Source organism: Eptatretus burgeri, chromosome 15, assembly GCF_056783735.1.
Source record: "Eptatretus burgeri isolate ZD-2024b chromosome 15, Ebu_testis_v1, whole genome shotgun sequence".
In the NCBI taxonomy this organism is placed as follows: domain Eukaryota; kingdom Metazoa; phylum Chordata; class Myxini; order Myxiniformes; family Myxinidae; genus Eptatretus; species Eptatretus burgeri.
The window spans coordinates 27,405,750-27,426,363 of NC_140975.1; the positions used below are offsets into that span (position 1 = coordinate 27,405,750).

The 20,614-nt window shown below is 44.7% G+C and overlaps 1 protein-coding gene across 1 annotated transcript in view; it reads left to right on the forward strand.

Moving 5' to 3' along the window:
• The first annotated feature begins 1,037 nt into the window (after positions 1–1,037).
• Positions 1,038–20,614, forward strand: part of GRIN2C (glutamate ionotropic receptor NMDA type subunit 2C) — a 316,497-nt gene continuing 296,920 nt past the window's right edge. Inside the window, exon 1 of the mRNA XM_085856958.1 lies at positions 1,038–2,222. Within this exon, the coding sequence (XP_085713084.1) occupies positions 2,181–2,222 (42 nt within the window). The 5' untranslated portion in view covers positions 1,038–2,180. The remainder of the gene's footprint in view (positions 2,223–20,614) is intronic.

Sequence of the window (20,614 nt, forward strand, 5' to 3'; positions counted from 1 at the left end):
GGCACTCTCTCTCTCTCTCTCGGCACTCTCGGCACTCTCTCTCTCTCTCTCTCGGCACTCTCGGCACTCTCTCTCTCTCTCTCTCTCTCTCTCTCTCTCTCTCTCTCTCTCTCTCTCTGTCTCTCTTTCTCTCTCTCTCTCTCTCTCTCTCTCTCTCTCTCTCTCTCTCTCTCTCTCTCTCTCTCTCTCTCTCTCTCTCTCTCGGCACTCTCGGCACTCTCTCTCTCTCTCTCTTCCATTTTTTCCTTCTCCCAAAATCCACACAGTTCTGCCGCATGAAATTATGTAGAGGCCTCACAGGGGGAATAGAAGTTAGAAGGGGAAGGAAGGTCTTGTCGTAGAAGAATCACAATAAAACAAAGAAAAAGGACCTATTTTGAGAGCCACAGCGATGACGGCAAAACTATTGCAATACACCCCAAAAGTGTCAACGTTATTGCACAAACTTTCCAGAACATTAATGAACATTATCGAACGCAATAAACCCCGTGAACAGAACAAAATGCAGCGCAGGAAGCGGCCACTGGAAACGGGAGATATCGGAGCGCATGGACAAACATCACGGTTTGCATTACATGATCGATGCACTGTATACATTTTCTTGAGACACTCTGTGTACAAGGCTATGGCTCCAGCCAGTGTTGTGTATATCCCCACACAGTGGAGCTCCAGCTTCAGCCTTTGACACTCCCCTTGTTGGACCGGAAACGCCTTCTCATGAAGACAGACTCCATCCATTTTGCATGCAACGCTTAATACCACCATCCAACGTAATGAATGAACCTCACACGAGGGAACGAGGTGCACATGATTCTGCACCACTTCGTGCAGGCATAACTCACATGCATTCACCTAGTTATTACACAAGTACTTGCTGAGTTTTGGAATCCTCGGGGAGGGGTGGTTTAGGTGATGGTGGTTGTGAAAATCCGTGCAGCACTGAGAGGCGGTATGTAGCACAGCGTGCCACTACAACTTAGCTTGCTGGGCGTGAGACTAGTACGTACATCGAGAACAGGAGGCGCTCTCCCACTGAATCTCCAAACGAGCGTCCGAGTCCGGGGCGCGCGCGTCTCTGAGGAGCGTCGAGCACGCGCGTCTCCGATCTCCACGTGCTCCGAGCACGTGGCAACGGCACGAGCTTAAATTGTGCGCTCGTTAATCGCCATACAAACCTGGGCTTGAGCGTATCAAAGGTCGCGACCACAAGCGAACGGAGAGGAGGCAAGAAGGGCGAGGGTCCGAGAGTGAGGAAACTCGTGAATTGTTAAAGTTGAGGCGCAGGCGAGCGAGGTGCGTCACGCGTTCTAATGAGCGAGGGTTGCAAGTTAGCAGCGACTCGCCGGTCTGCCTGGCTCGTCCGTCCGTCCGTCCGTCCGTCCGTCCGTCCGTCCGTCGATCTCTCGGATTTTGTGCGTTTTGCGCTTCAATCTTTTTTAGCGCCGTGTCGTTTCGCCTCGCTCCATCATCTCTCTCGTTGTCGTTGCTGCATCTCCCTTAACCTCGTCCCCATTTCTGGTTCTCTTGACATCCCTGCTCGTCCGTGGCTTTGCTTCGGCTCTACCTCTCTTTCTTTTTCTCCATCTCTTTGGCCCTTTCTCTTCCCGTGTCTCTCCCGCAGCGGTCCCTATTAGTATGCAGTGCTAGTGGCACACGCACTGGGCAAGAGCTTCCTCTGTGCGAGCAGAGAGGCAACAGGAGCGAGAGCAGCGTCCCGGGCTCGAGAGCCGATTGTCGCACCGTCGCGCTCGTGGATCCAGATACGGAATGCGATCGACCGGCAGGGAGACCGAGGAAGAGAGGGCTTAACGGGTGGGGACTATGGTCATTGTGACGACCGGCAAGACAAGGCACCCGGGACCGGCACAAGGGATTTCTCTGCACATTCGGGCCGCTCCGCCCGCGGAATATCACGGAGAGAGTGCAGGCTGTGCCCCAGGCGAGCGCACCGTGCGAAAGTCCCGGTAGAAGCGAGAGGCACCCGAGATTCCCACCTTGCTGCACTTCCCGAGCGAAGGAACATTGTTATCGTCGGAGGAGCGAGGGGACGCAGAGGCGGAAGGTGCGCTCCACACGCTGCGCACCATGCGTCCGGGCGGTGCCCTGCGCGGGCTCCCAGCGAGCCGAGGCTGCCGTCGCCTCTTTCCCGGACCGGGCTCCCGCCGCGTGGCCTAGCAGCCATGCGGTGGCCGGCCCGGGCTGGACTGGCGCTCCTGCTTACGGTATGTTCACGCCAGCTCGAGGCTGTGCGCTTTCCGCAGGGATCAAAGTTCCGGGCGCGATTGAAGCGAATAATCTATATGGTGTTGCAAAGTGAATGTATCGTTTCTGGATCACAACCTTTGGCACTGCTAATGAGTGGTCGCAGAGGAAAGGTGGCCGTAAAAGGCAGATTGCACTCAAAAGGCGTGCCTATGGTGCGCGTCCGTGCGCAGACTGTTCAAAACGTGCGCAATTAATGAGTAGAGCAATGACGAACGAATGATTTTGATAAAGTGTGTTCACAGCAAAGACGCAGATTTTTGGATTTCCATAACCACGCACCCCCCTCCCTCCCCATCCCCTTTCCCAGTTATTCTCGCTTTGCGGAACATTACGAGTATGGATTAAATCGATCATGTATTGATTGATTCATGTCCGATGTGATACCTTCGTAATGCGATCACACACCCTTGAATACAACTTCATATATTCATAGAACCTTTAGCATCTGAGACCTTCTGCTATACCCTGTGAGCTCGATGTGTGCTTGCGTGGATTTTGAAGGGTCCGACGTGGGGCTTGGAGAGAGGAGGCGACGCTTTGAGCGCATTGTTTTTTTGCACTGATCCGAGCCCGATCCGGGCCCGGGGGTGTGCGCTGGAAATTCGAGGTGAGGTTGCTCTTTCATGAGCCTCGATACCTCGATTGGAATTCCGTTCTGAGCGACCGATCGTCTGATCGTCTGACAGTCTCCGGTGCGTAATGATGCGTGCCAATTGGGTCCTCAAGGTGGCAATACCGCTCCGGGGCGACCTTTTTGGGTTACGTTCGAAAATGTTGGGGGAGGGAGCCGTTGCCCACACCACTAACATCGCCGTCGCCTTCTGCTCATCATATTATGAAGGTCAATCTGGAAGGCTCCCATTCTGCCTCCAAAACATCGCCCTGATCTCGCAAGTAGCGGGTTCGGCGGGTTCTGATTGCTGTCTTGTCTGGGCACTGGCAGCGGTCGGTATTAATAGCGCAAATGGAGGTTGGAAGTGGGTGGGGGGTACGACAACAGAAGTGTGGTGCAACAGTCTCAGATTGCCTGTTGGGTCATAAAGGTTGTCGGGGGAGGGTTGGCGAGGTCAAAACAAAACCAAAACGAGTTCTTCTCTTTACTGATTCATCAAGGTTTTTGTACAGATCTCATTCTCGATTCATGGAAGGAGATCGGGGTAAGGGAAAAATCCATCAATTATCACCTTTCAGAGAATGCTTCCTTCTCCCACAAACTAGGACTACATGCACAGCTTGGCTTTGGACTCCGCGTGCACTCACTGGACCTTCTGTCCCCCTCCTCCACCGGAGGATAGTAGCAGAGGTTAGACGTGCCGATGGATTCTCCAACTAATTAAGTGAAATTTCACTAATTTCACTAATTTTCACTAATTTCACTCATTAAGTGAAAAAAAAAAACATCTAGATGGCCAAATGTCCAAAAAAAAACAAACAAACTCCACCATCACTTTTTCATTTTCTGATGTCACCCCCATGAAGCCAGGGGTCTTGTCATAGTTAAAGTGCATCTCTGTCGGTTTGCTCTGACGGAGAGTGTTCATGAGAATCAATCACACGCCATCGTTCGTGTCAGTTCTTTAAGGGTCCGTGTGTTTATAGCCAAACAGAAACCAAGCATGTAACAGTTCAGCGATCAATACCGCATATAATTCGGTGAAATGATCTGCTTTTAGCTGATCGAGCGTGTTTCCACAATTGTGACTCACTTGGAGACGACGAGGTTGCTAAATTACTTGGTCACCGCAGGTGAACCGTTGCAGCTCGGTCACCGCAGGTGAAAAGATCACCCCGCACCTTCCAAGTGCTGTGCTCGCTGCGTAGCCTTCTAGCGCGTGCGTGCATGTGCTCCTCATAATCTGTTTGACTTGCGTTTGCATGTCACGACCAATCACAGGAAAAGCAATGCTCAAGAGACTGTGTAGGTCTGGCATAGCATAAAAATAAAAATAGGACTGCATGTCCTGAAGCTCACCTGGATCAGGAGCAACAGTCACTCAAACCACCTGCAGACCCCATTAGACCCTGATTTTTTTTTAATGCCGTGAACAAACTTTGGAACATCACGGATGATGAAGGTCATGGTCAAGCTTCATGTGTGTCATTTCGGGGAAGAAAACAACTTCCTATTTTGGTGGGATCACCCCCCCCTCCCCTCCCATAGACCCCCTCAATTAGCACACATTGTGATGTGGTCAGTAGAACTTTGTTAGGCATCAGATATGAATCTTGTGGCCAAGTTTCTTCAAAATCATGTGTTTGGTTCAAGCGATAATGATTGGTGTTTACAGACTCACTGACTGACTCACTCACTCACTCACTGACCTACAGACACTGCTCGATCGCATATAATATATATATATATATATATATATATATATATATATATATATATATATATATATATATATATATATATATATATATATACACATATACATCTCTTATAATACCAAGCTTGCACACTAAAAACACGGCTTGCCATCACACGATCCCTATGAAATTGCTGTGGCACTTAGCGGACATGCCAACAATGTTTGGGAAGTCTTGGCGTTCAATCGTACCACTTGCATTTTGCACAATGCATATTTTTGTCATTCCCGTGTACGGTCTGTCGTCTGCTACCAGCTATGTTGTACTGCTATCCCGTGCATGTGCACGGGTATCGCTAATATATATATATATATATATATATATATATATATATATATATATATATATATATATATATATATATATATATATATATATATATATATATATATATATATATATATATATATATATATATATATATATATATATATATATATATATATATATATATACATATATATATATACATCTCTTTTTCGTCTTTCGGCTGCTTCCGTTAGGGGTCGCCACAGCGGATCATCCGTATGATCCGCATCGTGATTTGGCACATGTTTTACACCGGATGCCCTTCCTGACGCAACCCTGGTCGCCTCTTACGACACAGGGATATGGTACACCTATTTTAACCAGGGTATACACCGGCCCAGTATACTGGTACTCATTTCGCCGACCTCGGAAGGATGACAGGCTGAGTCAACCCCCTGGTGTATTAATTCAGTGGCCCAACAGGGCTTGAACTCAGGACCTTTTGGATCCCAAGCCGCTGCCCTAACCACTGCGCCAACAGGCGCATATATATATATATATATATATATATATATATATATATATATATATATATATATATATATATATATATATATATACATACATACATACATACATACATACATACATACATACATACATACATACATACATACATACATACATACATACATACATACATACATACATACATACATACATACATATACACAGTTATCCCCGCTATATCGCGCCCCTGCTTCATCGCGGTTTTTCCCTTGGAACCTAACTAATTTTTTCTGTGGATTCCCCCGGTATGTCACGGTAATAATATATGAAATATAAATTATTTAAGCAATAAATTATAATGCGTGGCGCTTGACCAGTCACACAACGCACGAGACAAAGTTTCACTTGTGAACTTCGAATATTTTCTACGTTTTTTCTCCAAGCCCAATGATGCTGCCCAAATGCCCTGCACCTTCTGAGGTTTCTGGCAAGGAACCGAAGCGCCAGAGGAAGGTTTATATTCACTCAATATTAATCAAACCGAAATCGTGTTTATACACCACCCAGTGTTTAATAATCACTCGATATAAATAAAACCCAATCATGTTTATACACCACCCAGCGTTTAATAATCACTCGATATAAATAAAACCCAATCGTGTTTCCACACCACCCAGCGTTTATTATGCACTCAATATAAATCAAACCCAATCATGTTTATACACCGCGTTTATAAAAAAAAAAAAAATAGGCATTTTTAGGCATCTTTTGGGGAGGCGTCCATTCATCGCAGATTTTCACTTCTCGCGGGGGGGTTTGGAACGTAACCCCCGCGATAAACGGGGGATGACTGCATATATATATATATATATATATATATATATATATATATATATATATATATATATATATATATATATATATATATATATATACACATATACACTGATACGCCCAATAATTGTTACGCCCAAAAAGCCTGGTATTGGCGCAGTGGTTAGGGCAGTGGCTTGGGATCCAAAAGGTCCTGAGTTCAAGCCCCGTTGGGCCACTGAATTAATACACCAGGGGGTTGACTCAGCCTGTCATCCTTCCGAGGTCGGCGAAGTGAGTACCAGTGTACGAGGCCGGTGTATACCCCGGTTAAATAGGTGTACCATATCCCTGTGTCGTAAGAGGCGACCAGGGTTGCGTCAGGAAGGGCATCCGGCGTAAAACATGTGCCAAATCACAATGCGGATCATACGGATGATCCGCTGTGGCGACCCCGAACGGGAGCAGCCGAAAGAAGAAGAAGAAGAAGAATATACACTGATGAGCCAAAACATTATGACCACCTGCCTAATATGCTGTTGGTCATCCGTGTGCCAACAAAACAGCACCGACCCGCCGAGGCATGGACTCTACAAGAGCCCTGAAGGTGTCCTGTGGTATCTGCACCATAATATTAGCAGCAGATCCTTCAAGTCCTGTAAGTTGCGAGGTGGAGCCGCCGTGGATCGGACTTGTCGGTCCAGAACATCCCACAGATGCTCAATCGGATTGAGATCAGGAGAATTTGGAGGCCAGGGCAACACCGTGAACACTTCATAATGTTCCTCAAACCATTCCCGAATAATGTGTGCAGTGTGGCAGGGCACATTATCCTGCTGAAAGAGGCCACTGCCATCAGGGAATATCATTGCCATGATGGGGTGTACCTGGTCTGCAACGATGTTTTGGTAGGTGACACGTGTCAAATTGACATCCACATGAATGGCCGGACCCAGGGATTCCCAGCAGAATATTGCCCAGAGCATCACACTCCCTCCACCGGCTTGTCATCTTCCCACAGTGCATCCTAGTGCCATCACTTCCTCAGGTAAATGGCGCACATGTACATAGCCATCCACGTGATCTAAAAGAAAACAGGACTCATCGGACCAGGCGACCTTCTTCCACTGCTCCAAGGTCCAGTTCCGACGCTCGCGTGCCCATTGTAGGCACTTTCGACGGTGGACAGTGGTCATCATGGGCACTCTGACCGGTCTGCGGCTACGCAGCCCCATGTGCAGCAGGGTGTGATACACTGTGCATTGTGACACGTTCCTCCTGTGACCACCATTAAAATTTTTTGACTTGTACCACAGTAGACCTTCTGTCGGTTCGGACCAGATGGGATAGCCTTCGTTGCCCTCGCGCATCGATGAGCCTTGGGCGCCCAACACCCTGTCGCCGGTTTGTGGTTTGTCCCTCCTCGGACAACTGTCAGTAGGTCCTCACCACTGCTGACCGGTAGCACCCCACAAGCCTTGCCATTTCAGAGATGCTCTGACCCTGTCGTCTGGCCATAACAATTTGGCCCTTGTGAAAGTCGCTCAGGTCTTTACTCCTGCCCATTTCTCCTGCATCCAACACATCAACTTCAAGAACTGACTGTTCACTTGCTGCCTAATATATCCCACCCCTTGACATGTGCCATTGTAATAAGATAATCAATGTTATTCACATCACCTGTCAGTGGTCATAATGCTTTGGCTCATCAGTGTATATATGCAGTATATACGAAACGTACCAGGGTAGACGATGAATGGGGGGGGGAGGGGGGGTAACAGGACTTTGTAACCAGCCAGTGCATTACAGTGCATTACATTTCTCTATGTGTGAAGTTAATTTTGCGATCTCTTGGTTTTGTATCTCATGGTCACTTGACAGTTGGAAATGTGCAGGGTTTCGTTGCACTGTCTCTACACTAACTGAATGACAGTTGCAAATCTACAGTTGCAAATGTACAGGTTGCAGATCTAGACAGGTGACCGTGACGGACCATGACTGTTTCGATCACGGTTTTTGTGAAGTCAGTGATCACATGATGGGGGACAAAAAAACCGTTAACTGTTCCGATGTTTCCATGTGGGAATGCCCATTTGCTTATCTGAGAGTGAAGCAGGCTCAGCAACGATGTGGTCACATTCCTGGAGTCAAAAAACACCGATTTCTTCAAAATGCCTAAAGGATTAGCACAGCACTGGGCAACACCAGAGAATGGTTCTCTCTAGTCCTGTATATAATTTACTGGTTAGGAAACCTCGATGCAAGAGGAGGGGAATTGACCCATCATGCCTGTGCCACATCCACTTCATGGCACCTCCAATTCCACAAATCCAAACACCCAATCGACAAGCACACAACCCACCTGATCACGCAATCCACAAGCACAATTACCATCGTTCATGAGCAAAACCACAACCACAACACAAACCAAATCCAATCCGACGTGCACTCATTCCATAAGTGGGAAGTCGACCACCGGTGGAAGGGCAGGGGCAAAGAGGTACACATCACAGACAGTAAGTCAACAATCGCAACATATGGGGGGAATTTTCCTTGTTTAATGGACGGGCTATTAGGTGAGAGTTGATTAACACAAATTACATGTTGAATGGGCTTGAGAACACCAAAAACTCAGAGTCAATACTGAGAAGGAGCTTGACAGTCGAACGTCGGGCCTCGCAGTTCGTGCAAGACTTGGTCCAAGCATCGATCCCTCATCCAACCCCATAACAAGGTGGCATGAATAAGGATTAGTAGTAGTTCTAGTAGTGGACCTCGAGGTCCACCAACAGGCAACATCCACAGATCCCCAAATAAATAAATCAACAAAAAAACAAGCGATATCGAGCACAGAATATTTTACTCTTTTATTCATAATAATTAGTTTGTTAAAGATTCTAGCAAACAATATCGTGATCGATAGACTCCACAGTATTTTGATTTCTTAATTAAAACAATTCAATGTGGCATGAATAATGAATGCTGCTACTGAATATGTACAAAGTGCATGGAGCTGATGTTTTTTTTTTAACATAACACCCCTGCCCCCACCCCATGTTGCCATTTGTGATCATCTCCCTTGATTTTAACCACAGACCAATCTTTCTATGTTCAACCTGCAGGGTATATATAAATCCATGTTGTAACGACCTATGGGGAATATAGAGGCGAATTAATTAGTGGAAACAGAAAAGGGATTATATTCTTTACCATACAAATGTGACATGATAAGCCTGACGTTAGACAGCCAATGAATTGTAATTTGCACAGCATGCCAGCGATAACTCTTCTGCTCTGTGTGAGACACCATGAGATCTTCAATATCCAATGTCCCAAAGTGTTGGCAGACGGGTCCTCAAGCTCAACCTCCTGTTGGTGGACGGTGCACATGTTGATGCATCAATCTGCATGCAGAAAACAAAGGTGCAGTTTGCCTCTAATTCCTCAGTTAACAATGATGGACATTCCCTTCCTACTTTTCCACCTCGCACAGATAAGTTTATTTCTGTCCCCCTTGTCATTCCGAAGAATGTTGCCAGAATTATTCATTCTTTGGATGCCTCAAAAGCTACTGGTCCTGATGGGATTCCTGTAGTTGTACTGCAAAGGTGTTGCCCTGAACTTGTACCAATTCTTGCCAAGCTATACTCGTATAATATGTGCTTAGCTGATTCAGTGTTTCCATCATCATGGAAAGTGGTTTCCGTTGTCCCTGCTTTTACGGGAGTCAGTGAGCATTCTCTGGCTACTAATTATCATCCCATTAGTTTTCTTCCTTTGATTTGTAAGATCTTTGAATGCTTTATCAATTATAAGCGTATTTGTCACCTTGAGGACAATGAACTACATATTGACTGCCAGTATGGCTTTCACCATTCCAGGTTGACTGGTGACTCACTCTTCCTCATTACTGATCATTTTAACAGGGCCTTAGATTTTAGGGGTGTGACCCATTAAGTCGATTTGGATATTTGAAAGGCTTTTGATAAGGTGTCACATAAGGGACTACTGTGCAAGCATCAGTCGTATGATGTGTCGTCGAGTGGAATGGTGTCCATAATTTCTGCTTTCCTTTCTACCTGAAAGTTGAAGGTGGTCCTTGGTACTCAATCGTCCCCTCATTGCTCTGGAAATTCTGATGTTCCTCAAGGTTATGTTCTTCATCCTACTCTCTTTCTGGTATATATCAATGACTTGTCTGATAACGTTTTATCCCAGCTCGCCATGTATGCCGACTATTCCACACTCTACTGTGTATCCCCTAATTCAATAACACTTCTTGTAGTGAGGTTTGTGCCTCACGAAGAAATGATTTAGAGAATGTGTTGAAATGGGGTAACGATTGGCTGGTAACCTTCAATGCCAAGAAGACTAAATTGCTGTCCCTGTCTTGTTGTCGAGACTTATTTTCCTCCTGTGCGCATTGGTGCTTTGATCTTGCTGGAAACATCAGATTGAGATCAGACTCGGTCTTGATATCTCCCCTAAATTTACCTGGGAGAAGTATATATCAGGAATTGCAAATAATGCTTCTTTGCAATTGGTTTTCTCTATCAAGCCCATAAATATCTACCTCCGGATGCTTTCCTCTGTTTCTATCACACAAATATAACCCCCTTATAGAGTACTATTGCCACATTTTGGATGGAGCACCAGCCTGTCATCTGTTCTCTACAAGCACTTTCACATCGTTGGTCTGTTGCTGCTCTAAGTTTGTTTTGCAGATATTTTCATGGTAATTGCTCGACTGCTCTTTCCAACTTGGTACCTTCTGTCAGGGTCTTTGGTCGGGAGACTTGTCTCATCACCACTTCACACTTAGACACTTTGGTCATACCTACAGTATGTGTAGAACAAAGTGCTATGCAAGTAGCTTTTTCCCCAAGTGCTGCATCAATTTAGAATTATTTGACAGTTATATGCTTCCCCATCTTTTATGATCCATTTTCTTTCAAGAAAAACTATAAATTTTTACCTCCCTCATCTTTGATTGGTCTTCTTTGCTTCTTTTTTTTTTTTTAGCTCACCTGGAACATGGTTCCGGGGAGCTTATAGGATGGCGCATTGTCCGTCCACAAATACTTGCAACTTCTTCTCTTAAACTACGCATACAATTTCAATGAAATTTTAGTGCAACCTTCATCACCCTGTATGTACATGGCAGTTTTTTCATGGCATTAAAAAAAATCCAGCCCTAAAATCCGGCAATTTGGGATTGCCCCCCAAAATAGGTATTTGCTTTCTTCTCAGAAACTACTCACACAATTCCGATGAAACTCTCCCACCACCTTTATCACCCATGATGTACTAAAGTTTGTTCATGACATGTAAAAAAAAAAAATCAGGGTCTGCAGGGGTCTACGGGAGTGGGGGGGGGTGCCCCTCAAAATATGTATTTGCTTTCTTCTCCAAAACCACACACACAATTTCGATGAAACTTGACCACAACCTACATTACCCGTGGTGTAAAAAGTTTGTTCACGCGATGTTAAAAAATCGGGGTCGATGAGGGATTTACGGGGTGTGGGGTGGGGGGGTTGGGGTGGGGGGGGGTTCCCCCGAAATAAGTATTTGCTCTAACATTGGTTCATAGGTACATTTTGCTGATTCTGTCCCACATTGACTTCCTCCTCAGTATCATTATACTACCAGGTGAGCGCCCAGGGGTATTGCCCTTATTTTTTATTTTCTTTCGTAGCTCTGCATAGTTAGTAGCTCTCAGCCTTGTTTAATGCTAATTTTAATTTTTTTAAAAAGCTTCAGTTTCCCATCCACTTCTGAGCAAGCACAAACACCACCAGGGACACTATTTCGATTACATACGTACCCACATATGCAAGAACTGCATTATTGTGATATATATATATATATATATATATATATATATATATATATATATATATATATATATATATATATATATATATATATATGTATGCTGTACATACATAAGAGCAAGTCTGTTTGCAGGTTTGTTCTTTGTATGATTCCAAACAGATCCCTGGGACAGTTTTCCTGAAATTTACTGCACTACATTATTTTCACACGATGAAGGTCAATGTTACAATAAAAACTTTAAAACATGAAATAACGACACTTTGGGCGATCACGCATCATATGTATCGGGTGCCCCCCTCGGTAGGGTGAAGGGCGGAGCTTGGTTTGCACCTCCACTTGGAAAATTGATCCCATGTAGTGCAAAAAAGTTTCACATTTGAAAAAGGTTGCAGCCAAATGTTATGAAAACATATTTTCTTTGTATGCATTTAAAAACATCATGAAAACATTCTCAGAAAACATTGCATTCTGAAAACCTTTTGAAAACATTTTGACGTTTATGATGTTAATTTGTAATATCGTCATAGCATTTTAAAAAATCTACGCACGCACGGACAGACACATCGTTGGATGGAGAAATGTTGTAAAACTAATTTATTCGATAATGTTTTAATGATGTTTTAAAAACCCTTCAAAATAAAGTTTTCACCGTGTTTATCATCATGCAAGCTGGGATGCTCTGTCGGAAATCGAAACAATTGCATTAAAATACAGCACTGTACGTACTCTATTTACGGATGGTCTATGCAGAATGGAAATTAACATACAAAAGAACAACACTGAGTGTAAGGGGTGATTACGGGACCCTGTGCGACCTTAAAGAAGGAAATGAGGCCATTTGGCTCAACATTACCGAGTCAATTTTTAACCTCCGTCGACCTTAAAGAAGGAAATGAGGCCATTTGGCTCAACATTACCGAGTCAATTTTTAACCTCCGTCCATCTTCGATGGACGGAGGTTACTGTTTTCACCCCTGTCTGTTTGTTTGTTTGTTACTTAAGAAATCTAAAGATTTTGTAAGTATATTGACCACTTCCGTTTCTGTTTGTTTGTGTGTTTGTTTGTTTGTTTGTTTGTTTGTCGGCACGATAACTCGAGAACGGAAGAAGCTACCAATGTCAAATTACACCACGTGATTCAGGAGGGTGATGGTTCGCGCTGATTAGATTTTTGTCAAAAATCGGTCAAAGGTCAAGGTCACAGTGAGGTCAAACATAATTCCGTAAATTAATGTGGAGAAATGGAGTATTTTTGCTTCGCTCGACGTTACGAGTTCGTTTTAACTTCGATTTTAATTTTTTCTTCGGTTTTTGCGATCGCTTAGGATGCTTAAAACTCGGTTGTCGAAATTCTGGTAAAAATCGGATGTTTTGGAGACGTTTTAAGATTGTATAAAAAATATTTCACTCGACGCGTCATGGGTAGTCACGTGATGCAGCGCGCTCGAGCAGACGCGTCATTGAGTCACGTAAAGGTTTTCCGTGTGCGCGCTGACGGTGTTTTCGATAAAGATGGTGTTTAAAAGTCATTTTTTTATCCCAATAAATGTTATCGTCACATGCCTGACTCGCTGAGCCGTCGGATTATGTAAAGATTGTTGGTGGATGGCTGAATATTATGGTTTTGTGACTTTGATAAAATAATATAAAATAATTGCATGGAGAAATGGAGATTTTTGCGTCGGTCGAGGTTACGATTTTTGATGGTTTGGTACAGAATCATCGTAGAAACTTCTGGTTTGCGTCGCTACCTTCTCAAGAGACAGCTTTTATTAGACAAGGTCAGAGGTCAAGTTGACGATTTCATAAGTACCAGTCTATGACTGCTTGTTTGTTTGTTTGTGAACAGTATTATGGAAAAACTCCTCGACGGATTTTAACGAAACATGGTTGGGGGGGTTAGGTATGGTCCAAGGATCATGCCATTAGATTTTGGACTTGGTCCAAAGTCCAATATGGCGGCCATTTTGAAAAAATATTTGAATTTTTGTTTTTGCATTTCTACATGTTTTAAGTGATTTCCAACCCCCCCCCCAAAAAAAAAAATTGTTAGAGAAAAAAAAACAAAATTTTGCAACTTTTTTTCAACAAAATTTCGATTTTTTTTTTTTGCATTTCTACATGTTATAAGTGATTTCTAACAAAAAAACATGCCAAAATTCTAATTGCGGCTGATTTTGGAACTTCAGGTGGATATACCCACATGAAATCAATTTCTGTCTCAAGGAATCTAGTTATGACAAATGAATTGAGTATGTAAAAGTTAAAAGTAAAAGGGAAAGTTGCAAACTATAACTCTGAGCACTGTTGACGTCAAATTCAATGAATAGGATATCAGGTTCACTTGAGTGACCTAGCAGTATTGGCGGTGGAGCTTTTGCACTCTACCGAGTGCTCCCCCTCTAGTTTTGCTACTGCTTTAAACAACAATCTTACTGATGTTTTACTCGACCTTTGTCTAAATAAATAACCCCACCTTGATCAGATGACACAACCTTTTTAATATAAGCCCAGCATGTATTTGACAAGTTCAAATAAAAAGGCCAAATCATGTTCTCAAGACAGACACAATGAAATAACCAATCTGTGTTCATATGACTGTAAACCCGAAAAACAGATTTACAACTCCTCTGAAACACAGTATACTATGTGATGCAGCTTCCTCCCGAGAACGGTGACAGAATAATAACTCTTCATGGGATCCGTCATTGCTGAGGATGGAATCAAATATCAGACTGCTGAGAACCAAATCTGCAACCATGAAATGAGCTTTTCTGCAACTCTGTATGCACAATTGTTGACCTTATAAATCAGCAACTGCACTGACACTCGTCGAAATGGCTTTTGAGATAACCACCACACTATTGCAATGAGATGTGATGCTTCTCCTAATGTGCTAATCAGTCACTCGGTCTAAATTCACAACTAAACTCTTGTGCAGCAGTTGTGAACTAATGAACAGGTTACAGTCAGTACAGAGCTTCAAATTGAAACCACATACTGTATATATTGTTGTGAGCTGGGGGTCAGTGGCGAGAACAACCACTAGGTGGGGGAGGCTACGTCGTCTCCCATCAGACTCCCCGGAATTGTAGGCCATCACTCGGATAACTCTGCGAGCCGGCGGGTCGTTTAACTGACCGTGGAACACCAATATCTTGACCGCGTGGCGTAGGGTTATTTTGTCGAGAACCAATGTACCTAAGTAACAATGCGGTCTCGGCTACCGGGGATCCACGCCCTCGGAACGCCAAGCCAAACCGGATTCACTCTACCGGCAGTTGTAAAATTACACCTACCGACTACCACTCTGCCACCTACCTTTCCGGCTCAGATGCAGTCGAGCGGGCCTGCCCAGGACGTCCCGGCTACAATTGTCCAATTACCAGGGATAAAAACCCGGCTAAACTCAGATCCGAACCATGCTGGACCAATGAAGGAAATTACGAAAACGAACTGGGGACATTTCTACAATTGTTTATTTACAATAAAAAAGACACAGGGCAGACAACACGGATATGCAAGTAATATTTACAATGATCAAAAATAAACACTTAAACAGTTTCTACTTATAAGACAGGCCCACATGCAGACACACACACAAATGAAAATAAACCCAGACTTCTTTATTGGACCCTCGCAGCCGAGGAGAGAGACTAGCTGGGGGTCAGAGTCCAGCTGGGTACCTGACCATTGGAGGAAGGGGTTGCTCTGTGGTGCGGCACGTGACAATGGTCGTTGGTTTGGTCCCCAGTCGCACGTGTGGGACTCGTGGTTCGTGGTGGAGCTCCGGTGGTGAATGGCGGTGTCCACGGGGGGGGGGGGGGGGGGGTCAGGGTCGCTCTTTCCTTTCCTTGTAGAGGGCCATCAGGGACACGTTCGCCGCCTTCACGACCTTCTGCTCAACCCCACCACTTCAAAAGAACTGCACGCTCAACAACAACCCTCAGAGCCCTATCCAAAACCTTGTCAGAAACCCCTGGAGAACTTCCTCCAAGACCCTTCTTCCTCACTCGACTCTCAACCACCACAACCCTGTCAAAAACCTCAGAACAACCTTCATAACAACCCCCTGCCACAGAGAGTCCTCGGGAATTTATGGACCTCCCTCAACGGGGTTGGGCTCGCTCGAACAGACGTCACTCCCCGCCCTGATTGGACAGGTCCCTATGGGTTCGCCCTTTCTGGGCGGGGTTTCAGCCCCTGCCGGGAAACCCCATGCACTCTTCCACGTAGGTTCATACTTGTTGAGCAACAGTATCAATGTTGCAATGGTCGTCGTGAAAGAGTTACAACATTTGTGGAAGCCGAGAAACTGGAACCGCGAGATCCCACCTCGGCACATCAGGGTGAGAGAAGGCAGCCGGTTGGCGGTGGATTGTGACGGGGGATGGGATGGTTGTTAGATGGATTGTTAGATGTAATAACCTAACTGAAAGAAATCACAACGCATGCTTTTGACTCTCCCACTAAACAAAAGGAAGGGGATCTGACTACACACATACTTAACGACATAACTGACTTTTGGGACATCTGTATGTTGAATGCCCATGGTTTCCAGATCCGTAACAATATTATAAAAAAAAAGGAGCATCTCTTTCTAAGGAGGGAATTCAACCTTAATAAGAGGGAATTTGAGTGACCCAGTGGTCATATTTACAGAGCCACTATGTCAGAATTTCTTGCCATATTGTAGTGGTATGAAAAGAATAAAAGACTGTTGCCTCGTTTCTGACTGCAAATTGGGAACTCTTCCATGCCTGAATCAAAAACTGTGTCACCCTTTCGCCTGGTATGTGTTCAAGGCAAATATTCGTATGCTATTTGTGCATGCTGTGTTGTAATAACAGAATTACAAGAGCAAGACTTAGATCGCCATTTCCACACTTTCCTCGTCCCATGCTTAAAACATCACAAAGGTCTTTGAAGGAATAATTGTTTGAACAGATGGAAAGAATACTTTGAAATCATGTTGCATCGAAGGGAGTCAAGTGAAGGAGAAACTCCAAAGAAGAACAAGTGCAAGTGGCTGGTGAAAGTCTGGAGAGAGAGAGATCACTACAAAGGAGGTGAAGAATCTGAGATATATAATAGAGACCCAAAATAAATGAGCTATTTTGCTCCGATGAAGGGTTAGCACCTGAACCATCAGCTTCTCCTTGCTTCCCACCACAATCGATGTCCTGTTGAGTTCATCTATCATGAAGGAATTGTGTCCTGCTGTCTACATCTCCAGAAGTTTTCAGAAAGATTATCCTTCACAGAATATATAATATGACAGAAATTTGAGACGACTCGAGTAGTTGTAGAAAAGGTAGGAGTGCACAGACCAGATAGATAACTGATTGCAAGACGTTTGAATTTGTTGGAGATCTCTATATTTGTTTTGTCGACTATTTTATTGAGCATTTGATTCGATCTGGATTGAGGCTTTGTGGGAACTCCTTACCAGTCATGGTGTGTCAAATATGCTGGATGAATTTATCAAGAGCTTGTACCAGGAGACCAAAGACTGTGTAAAAGTCACTGGTGAATATACAAATTGGTTTGAAGTAAGAAGTAGACTACCATACAGCAGAGGGTGGGTGCATCATCACCCCACACTCTTTCAACCTGGCATGACAGTACATACTTAGGGAAAGCCGAGTTAGATATACAGTACTTTGGAATTGATCTTGAAGGAGACAAGCTGCTGATCATGGAATATGCTAACAATGTACAGTAGCTCTATTAGATGTGTCTATTGCTGCAATGACAGCAATGTTGAGAAGTCTTGGAACAAATAAATGCAGAAAAGTTAGATATTGTGACCAATACTTCGACAATCAAATGGGTGAAATGAACCAAATAACCTGAAGATAACTCAGAGGTACTACTCAGAGGGATATACGTTATGGGACAGGTCAGCGGCTTTGCTGATTGTTCAGAAAGAGGTGAAAGTTAAAAATATTGTTACGAATTTGGAATTCGATTGCACACAACATACAGGTTCCTTGAGTCAACCATGTCGATAAGTGCTTGTTCCCTAGATAGCTCACCTTCCATTGTTTAAATGTTCAGAAATCGATGAGATGCACTGTGGATCAATTTAATAGTTAAGGAACGAACAATGGAGACATCCCTCCCCCTCTTCTGCGAAGAGCAAGAAGAACCACCCTGCCGTCCGTGACTCATGTCAACAACTCCCTCCCACCCATGGTTGAGCGGGTGGGGGGGAGGGGAGGGATCACGAGGGCATGAGTCACGCCGGGCGTGGGGGAGGGGGGCGGAGAAGGATAAGGACGAGATGTTTTCTTTTGTTCGGGGGCAGAGTTGGCGAGGGGAGTTGAGGGGAGTCGTTCAGCAGACCGTCGGGTCCTGTTTGGCTTGGGTTAGGGTTGAGGCTTTCAGAAGCTTTTTGCTTCGGCTGGCTCAGTGAGCTTCGGCTGATGCCTGGCTCGGGAGGAGGCTTTTTGGAGGCTTTTTGCTTTGGTGGTTCAGTGAGCTTCGGCTTCTGTTTGGCTCAGGAGAGCTTTTTGCTTTGAGCTGCTTTGTTTTGGAAGGAAGTTGAGTCGGTTGCTCGGCTCGAGCTGCAAATGGTGGCTTCTTCTTCTTCTTGGTTTGTGGAGCTCTTTGTTCTCCATTTTGGCTCACGGCTTGGTGCGACTCATCGACCTCTTCGTGGAGGTGGTTCCTCGGGGAAGCGACACATCGACGGGAAGGATCGGCGCCTCGTCTCACCAGCACATGTTGAGAAGTGTGGGAGGATTCGCGGGAGCTCAGGAAGGATCGCAGCTCACGGCGATTGGGTCCAGCTTGCTCTCGCTGGAGTCCGGGTCTGAGCAACTTGAAGACCACACGAGTTGGAGAGGTTCGAGATAGGTTCTGAGTTTCAGCTCACCTGTCCTCCGAGCTGGAGCCCGTTATTAAAGGCCTCTGCCACTATTTCTTGGGTGTGTGTGTCTGTGTGTGTCTGTGTGTGTGTGTGTGTGTGTGTGTGTGTGTGTGTGTGTGTGTGTGTGTGTGTGTGTGTGTGTGTGTGTGTGTGTGTGTGTGTGTGTGTGTGTGTGTGTGTGTGTGTGTGTGTGTGTGTTTGTGTGCGCGCGCGTACATGTCCGTGGGCCCGTTTAATAAGTAGGAACTGCTGTTAAGTGCAAGTAACTGTACATAATAAGTAGACGGTTGTAGTTCTTTTGTCGTGCTTTTGTTGCTTGTATAGTTGCATGCATGTTTTGCCTTGTTTAATTGCATACGTGCTTTATTATAATAAATGTCCTTGTGTGAATGTAAACCTGTTCGTTGCGTCCATTCCCTCATTGAACTGCGCCACCTTGCACTCGGAATATAGTTGGTTTTTAAATGGCTGGTAAAGTGATCGGGTCCAACGGGACTGCGCGATAATACCCCGCTCGGTTATCCCAAAAGGAAGCCAGCTGCTTAAGCGGCTCATTTCCATGCGGTCCCATTGAGGTACAACCTCTCGGTAACCTACCCGTGTGAATAATTAGGTAAATTGAAGATTTGGCGATCGGACCCTGTAGCGTGGGTAGAGTGCGGACAAGGTTGTGGTGTGGTTACAAACACACCCGTGGCTGGTTTCCGGCATTGATCCGGAAAGCCACCACTGGATTTTCTGTTCGGTGGGCGAAGCGGCCGCTATTGGCTAGACGCGGTCGCTCGCACGCCGACGGGCGGGAAATCTTCAACAATATGTTAAAGGTCAGATAACTATGGTGTTTGTTACATTTAAGAATTAGTATGGCAGCATACTGAAAAGCAGAGATGTCTCAACAAAAATTAAAATCAGGATCCAAAACACCATGGTGCATCTGGATTAATGCTGGATGGAGCCATATGCTGGACACTGCTATACTGTCAGACCCCGTGATTCACAAACTCGCTATTCACGGACCCCGCTATTTGCGGACCTCAACTATTTGCGGGTCATAAAATGTGACCTGCTTCGACATTCATGCTTCGCGTATTCGCATTTGTTTTTCTTTATACTTTAGGACTGGTCTCCCTATATCCACCTGGGAAATTGGAAATCAGCCAAGAGTAACCCAAAGGAAATCCATGAGGATGCGGTGGCAGCACTGGTAAATGGTACCCCTGTAAAAAAAACTATGAAACTGAATTTATCAAACAAAGAACCAACACTGAAGATGATCTATGGTAAGGATGCCCAAAGAGCTGATCAATTTACATTTTGTATCCCACTGACAGGCCATATCTGTATTTGGATATGAACCAAAAATCTAATCGGCTTGTTCTTGTCACCTCCCCAACTCATCCACCCAGTTTTGTCATAATCCGTCCACAACTTTTTGAAATATCATGCTATATATCGTTTTTGGCTACATCTCTCAATGGTGAAGAATCACCTATAAAAATTAATAAATGCATCGGATCCGGATCCGGATCTTCATCGAAATCAAAAAAAATTGCAACTCCCAAATGCAAGATATGCATTTGCTTTTTTTTCTCTGAAACTACACACACAATTTTGATGAAACTTGACCATAACCTTCAACACCCATGATGTACCAAAGTTTGTTCACGCCATTAAAAAAAGCATGGTTTTTTGTTT